Source organism: Ostrea edulis, chromosome 8, assembly GCF_947568905.1.
Source record: "Ostrea edulis chromosome 8, xbOstEdul1.1, whole genome shotgun sequence".
Classification (NCBI taxonomy): domain Eukaryota; kingdom Metazoa; phylum Mollusca; class Bivalvia; order Ostreida; family Ostreidae; genus Ostrea; species Ostrea edulis.
The window spans coordinates 10,106,814-10,114,200 of record NC_079171.1 but is presented as its reverse complement, the minus strand read 5'-3'; the positions used below and the strand labels follow the sequence as shown (position 1 = coordinate 10,114,200).

Sequence of the window (7,387 nt, the reverse complement as noted above, 5' to 3'; positions counted from 1 at the left end):
GAGTTGACAGTTTCTTCATCTATACAGGGTATCGATCATTGAGTCCTATTTGTCCGGTAAATTCTTCTGATTTCTAAATGGGACGTTTAATCAACAAATATTTAAATGCCTGTACCTTAAAGGCCATAATTCAACCTATCTTTAAATGAACAGAAGGTAGATATAAAAGTATAGATACATGTACACCACAATAGGGGATCAAAGTTTTACATACATGTACAAATATATAGAGAAAATCATTAAAAATCTTCTGAAGAATCACTGGGCCAGAGAAGTTTAGGCTACATTTAAATGAATTTTATGACATAGTTACGGATTCAAGTTTGTTAAAACCATGGCCCCCGGAGGTAGAATGGGGCCACAGTCGTGGATTAAAGTTTTACATACAAATATATAGAGATAATCTTTATAAATCTTCTCAAGAACCATTGGGCCATAAGAATCCGCGTCCTAGACAAGAACAAATTATTTTGGACGCAAGGATGTCTCGGACGCGAGTAAAAATCAGACTGAAATAAGAATCTACGTCCTAGACGCGTGGAATTTATTTGGGACGCAAGAATGTCTGGGACGCGAGTAAAAAACAGACTGAAATCCATTGTCCTCGAAGGTCTGTTATTTGCAAAAGGAAAACTCCACAGTGTTGTTACGCTCCAGTGAACCGAGTTACCTCAAAGAGAGGAAAGTATCAACTTGTGTTCATTTTGTCATTGTGATTTAATCAAAGGTTGACACGCTTGAGAAATGATCCAAGATGTTAAAAAAATTGAAGATATGCCTATATATAGCATATATTGCTTGACTGAAATGTTTAAAGTGTTAATTAGATTTTAACATCTTTATGATGAATTATGTAAATGAGGGAACCTGTTTTCTCTCATATCTACGTATGTAAGATACAGATATTCTATGAAAGAAAGGTATGTAAGATATTTCTATCTTTCATATCACGTGACGTTTATCTTACATATCCCGTGACGTCATAATCAATACACAACTAGCTTGCAACTTACCTTGCCTCGATTGACGAACACTAGCGTCTGCAAAGCTCTTGTACAAAAAATGACAGATTGTAATGTCCCTGATAATCTTCGGGTGTATGTGACCGGACACAAAAATACACATTCCTTGAACAATTACTGCACACTCAACAACAGTCACAAATTCCTCATACACCTATGTCATGTCATCCGGTGCATTATCATGCCAGTTCACAAAAACCCATCCCACATGGTCTATTACTTCTAGGCCTACCTCCACATTCACTCTGTCAACGTCTACTGTCCGTGTCTCAGGTGAAATAAGTGCCTTCAATGTCCATGAGACTCGAGTCCTTGCACGCGAGAAAAACGAAAGTCTAGCCATGCCCATATTCACCAACAAAAACCACTTGGAATCTCTCTTCACACACTCGTCATTAAATAACTGCTCAATTAATATCAATATCAATGCTCCTCTAAGAAGAAAAAACGTGCAGTTGTGGATTCATTTTCTGATTAATAGGTCTGTCAAAATGTTTCGCGCTGATGGACTGTCGAGTTACGTCACGCATCACCCTGATTATTGATTTATTCAAAGAGGAATAACTCTAATACAATTCACTTATACACTCGTCGGCCGATTTTTTGTCGGCAACGTAGTTGCCAAAATGAAGGTCGTAGAATTCGATTCTGGTGTTATTTTTAATGTACAGCGAAAAATTAATTAATTGGAAAATTCTCAAAATGGCGTCGCTAGGCACAAGGAAAACGGAAAACTCTAGAAATATGAGAGAAAAATACTCTCTTATGAGTTGCCATGAAATATTAAGGTGATTCCACCCTCGGGGTTGCAAAAAAAAACCCGGTAAAACCCTCGGCAAAGCCTCGGGTTTCACAGCTTTTTGCAACCCTCGGGTGGAATAACCTTATATTTCATGGCTACTCATAAGAGAGTCTTATAATATTAGATACAAAGGCAAGATTGGGATTTACCGAGGAATCTGAATGTTAAACCGATATGGTGAGGAGATTTTCAAAATATATCAAATAATTTCTTGAAATATAAAAAACTTACGCGTTGCAATAAATGTAAGATTCAAAGTAAAAACTTGGAACATAATGTAACGTGCACCCCAGCCGAGCGGTATATTTTCTGCAGGCACGTACCTGATTACACTCAGGATCTCTGGATTTTATATTCCAACAAATGATTTAAAAAGAAACTGTTACTTCACAGTTTGAATCAATGGCCAAAATCAATGAATTTATGTGCTATAGGCTAGATCTATTTACTAAATCAATATATTTACGGTGATTCTATAAATCAATTAACCCTCCGGAAGTCTATTGACATATAAAAACTTGTACCACTGGTACAGCCCAAATGACCCCGACACTTGGTCCTGACACTTTGTCGATAGCTGTACCTCTGGTCCTCTACTCGTGGGAACCAACGTTGTTCACTTGGCCCTGACCACTTGTACACCTATGTCTATCGACCTACCACCGTGTCCCTTAACCCTGCCAGTTGGCTTACCAGTGTACCTAGCCTTTGGGTTTGGTCACCTGGTCCACCGCGACCAAGAGGTCTCTTGCCCGTAGGTGTTTCCAGTTCACTTTGTCACCGGGGTACAAACTTATTCAGTTTTTATTGCCGAGTGACAAAGTTACAGTGGCTAACCTACGGACGCAACCTATATCTTGAGACTTATTCAGCCCCTTATGTGAATAGCTTATTCAGCTATTCACCAAACCCTAAAGCTCTTTATTTTATTGTGTTACTTACTTTGCTTCGATCTGTCGCCTTCGACTGCAATTGCAAGAGTGTTGTTTCCACAGCTTTCAGTCGTATTTATACTGCCCGGGCGACTTAGACTCGTCCAACCCAAGGGTAGTCAGGTCAAATAGACTCCCGTGCCCGATTTCAATTCATTAAACCAAACCCGATTCATTACACTACCCACCTTTCCAGGTTCATACGTCCCGTATGAAATGTGACCAACAAAAATAAACATTTTTTTTTTCTTTTATCTTCTACTTACAAGTAAAGGGTATCATGTAAATAACAAAGCGAATCATTTAAACATGATGCACAGAAACTAGACTACTTTATCTAAGTAATCGTTGATCATTTAACATTGTTCTCATAATAATCAAATTAACTTTTTCTTCTCCACCTTCTTCATTGTCTTGCCATCCTCTACCCATCTGGTGGTAATCACTGTGCTTTCAGTATAATACAGAGGATCTGTCTGGCACTGAGCGTCCTTGTATTTCTCCAGCTTACTATCACCCATGTCCGGCAAGAGGTCATCGGATATGCTCTTATCTGGCACTGTTGCTGTCACCAATTCCCTGTGGGGCGTGTGTATCGGCATTGGTCGAGTAGGCTTCCTCACCACCCTGCCAATCTCTACTATTTTACCAGCCTCTTCTCTAAGTGATCGTTTGATGGACGGTCCTGGTTCATGGTCAACATCTTCCTTCTCGTGTTCATCTGCCACTACAGGAAGTACCTCCACCAAGCTCCCAGGATCCTGACCTAACCAAGATTCTTCATCTGAATCCACATTGCCTAGGTCTTCACTGTCAATACCACCGTCCATCTGTTCTCTATCATCAACGAGATCATGTTTCCTTTTCATGTGTCTCTTGATATTTCTCGATGTCAGGGAACTGAAGTCACAGTGGTCACAGTAAATCAATGCCTTGCTGCAACTTGTTATGTGTTTGGCCATTTCTTCATCCGTATAAAACCTCAAAGGACACAATGGACACTTTCGACCTTTCCTCACTGTAGTCTTGGTTTTTGGCATATCTACAAAAATCACACAAAATATAATTGTAGTTTTAAATTTTGATTTACAAAGTTATATTGGATACCAAAACAAAACAACAAGAGGACAGTAATTATATCGTGTAATCTGACATCCATTTCGGTGGACGTCTTGATCTTTTTGCGGCCATGTTTCCGTTTTCTCTATGCTCTAGCTCTAACCCTTCATCCTGAATGCCCCTTTCTACTTGTACCTCTGGAAGTAAATCTTCCACAATCTTATCATTATCTAGAAGGTCATTGGACACTTCTCCAGATAAGATCTGAGGATGTTTCTTCCTTAATCTATCCACATGAACCACCTGCTCTTTACCCCTTGACCCACAGTTGACACGGTAGGTCAAATCAGAGCATTTGTTTAGTATTTGAAATGGCCCATGCCAAAATGAAGTCAGCTTAGATGATCTACCAGGTTTTCGCACAGGGAAATACACAAAAACTTGATCACCTGCTTTGAATTTCTCAAAAGCAAGTTTTCTATCGTGATATATCTTTTGTCGACCCATGGCTTGTTTGACACTGTTTCTAACAATCTTATGCGCCTCTTCCATTTTCTCTTGCAAAATCCAAACCCACTCATTCCTAGGTACAACTTTTGCCTGATACGGTAATTCATACATCAAATCAAGAGGCGTTGAAACTTCTCTGCCTAACATCAGGAAGTTTGGTGTGTACCCAGTAGTTTCATGAACTGCAGAACGATAAGCTTGCATCACATAAGGAAGGTATTCGTCCCAGTCACTATGAAACTCGTTCACATAAGTACTTAGCATTGTGGCTAGTGTTTTATTGAACCTTTCTACCATACCATCACTTTGAGGATGATATGGAGTGGTTCGGGTCTTCTGGATCCGCAATAACTGACAAAGCTCCTGAAACAGCTGGCTCTCATACTGCCGTCCCTGATCCGAATGAATTTGGTTGGGTACCCCAAATCTTGCAATTACTTCCTCTACTAATATTTTTGCAACTGTTTGGGCTTCCATATTCGGCATGGCAAAACTTTCGGTCCATTTCGTAAAATAGTCGCTTACCACCAAGATGTAACGATTACCTGCATTTGTTCTGGGTAGCTCCCCTAAGATGTCAGTAGCAATGCGTTCCATGGGTACTCCTGTTTCGACAATTCCCATGGGTGCCCGTTTACTTTTGTTTGGGTTTTTCCTTTTCGAGCACTGATTACAGCCCATCACGTACCCTCTAACATCTTTTCGACAACCTGGCCAAAAGTATTTACTTTTGACTTTTTCCAAAGTCTTTTTATACCCTAAGTGACCTGCACCCTTAAAATCATGACAAAAGTACAAGACATTTCGTCTCTCACTTAGTGGAACTAATGCCTGATATATAGGACCATCTCTACCAGAGTCCCACTCCCTGAAAACCATATCATCTCTGAGAACCAACCTGTCCCACTGACCAACAAGATTTCTTAGGAAAGTACTTTTCCCCGCCATATTGTCTGCTTTCGGTTTTGATCCATCTTTAAGGTGTTTAATTACAAATGCTATGTCTGTATCCTTTTCCTGGAGTTTCTTTAAAGATGACAGATCAGGTAATTGTTCATTTGTCAGCATATTCACGTCTCTCTGTTCTTGGTCCTCCCAGTTTGAAGAAAAACCGCACTGTCTACAGGGTATTCGGCTGAGAGCGTCTGCATTTTTATGTTGAATACCGGGACGGTGTTCTATCTGCATATCATATGTGTTGAGAATCTCTATCCATCTGGCCAACTGTCCCTCGGGATGTTTAAATCGTAATAGCCATTTCAAAGAACTGTGGTCAGTTCTTACACGAAATTTTCGTCCCTCCAAAAAAATGTCTAAATATTTTCACAAAGTGAACGACTGCAAGCAACTCTTTTCTGGTCACACAATAATTCCGTTCGCATTTTGACATAGTTCTGCTGGCATACGCTATTACTTTTTCATGGCCATCTTGTACTTGGGATAGAATAGCACCTATAGCATCCTGGCTGGCATCGGTGTCTAATATAAATTCTTTAGCAAAATCAGGATGACCTAACACGGGTGCTGATGTTAACTTTTCTTTCAATTTTTGAAACGCATCGTGACATTCAGTATTCCATACAAAGTTTCGGCCCTTCTCTGTAAGTCGATGTAGACACTTGGCAGTCTTGGCGAAATTTTCTATAAATTTACGATAATAACCGCAAAGTCCCAGGAAGGAGCGTACCTCGTGGGCATTATTCGGTACTGGCCAATCTCTAATGCTTTTCACCTTTTCTGGGTCTGTACTAATACCCTCTTCCGAGATTACATGTCCCAAAAATGTTACAGTCCTTTGAAACAAGTGGCACTTCTTGGCCTTCAGGCGCAATCCAGCATGCTGAAATCTATCAAAAACTTTCGTAAGATTATGCAACATGTCTTCGAACGATTTTCCCATGATAATGATATCGTCGAGGTACACAAGACAAATATCCCAATTTAAACCTGCTAGAACTGATTCCATCAACCTCTCAAACGTTGCTGGTGCACAGCAGAGTCCAAATGGCATCACTTTAAATTGAAACAATCCTCGTCGGGTAGTAAACGCTGTTTTATGTTTATCCTCTGGATCCAGTTCCACCTGCCAATATCCCGAAAACATATCCAGGGTTGAAAACCAGCTATACCCGGACAGTTGATCCAAAGATTCATCAATTTTTGGCAGGGGATAAGCATCTTTTACTGTACATGCATTAAGACGCCTGTAGTCCACACAAAAGCGATACGTGTTGTCTTTCTTCTTAACCAAAATAATTGGCGAAGCCCACGCACTTACAGATGGTTCTATAATGTTGTGTTCTAACATCTCTGTGATATTTCGATCAATCTCCTCAGACAAATGTGCAGGCGCTCTACGAACTGACTGTTTTACGGGTCTTGAATTCCCAGTGTCAATTTTATGCTTCACAAGAGTTGTTTTCCCCAACTCTTTGTTACTCTTGGCAAACACATATTGATATTTTTGAATAAACTTTCTGACTAACTCTGTCTGATCTTTGTTTAGATTCTTTGCCGACTCTTCTTCTAAATCCTGCAAATCTTGCCTCTCTTTCCAGTCTACACTAGTACTTTGGTTCATAGGGCAATCCACCACATTGGTTTCTTGATACTGTCCAATTTCAGTATTTTTGTAAACAACCTTTGGCTCGGGGGTGATATTTAGGAGTCTCACTGGAACTATGCTGGACTGGTATGGATGTACAAGTGTTCGGGCCGTCAATGGGCGACTTTGATCTCTAGTTGTAATACCCGGTTCTACAATTCCTTCCTTTGGAACGTCCCTTCCTTCTTGCGTGCACAACTTCCCTGGCACTACCCGTTCACTTCGGGGTGGAATGCTAAAAGTTTCCTGTGCCACTATCCTGAAACACCCAAGTGTTCCTTCAAAAAGTATAGGAATTTCTACATCGTCAAAAGTCAAAGTTTGGTGTTTAGCACTTATCATCATCTCATGACTTCGAATGATATCTAAGCCCAGAATTCCATCTGGCTGGATGTCGGAAATCAGAGCCGCAAGTTCAATTCGTTTTGTACCCAATTCTATCTGAAGGTCTAATTTC

General features: G+C 40.2%; 1 protein-coding gene across 1 annotated transcript; it reads right to left on the bottom strand.

Moving 5' to 3' along the window:
- Positions 1–3,133: 3,133 nt before the first annotated feature.
- Positions 3,134–3,796, bottom strand: LOC130049600 (zinc finger protein Pegasus-like). Its single transcript, XM_056147438.1, has one exon. The coding sequence runs from the start codon at positions 3,794–3,796 to the stop codon at positions 3,134–3,136; it is 663 nt and encodes a 220-aa protein (XP_056003413.1).
- Positions 3,797–7,387: the final 3,591 nt, after the last annotated feature.

Coding starts and splice junctions, on each gene's coding strand:
- LOC130049600 (XM_056147438.1), bottom strand. CDS start 3,796: ATGCCAAAAACCAAGACTACAGTGAGGAAAGGTCGAAAGTGTCCATTG.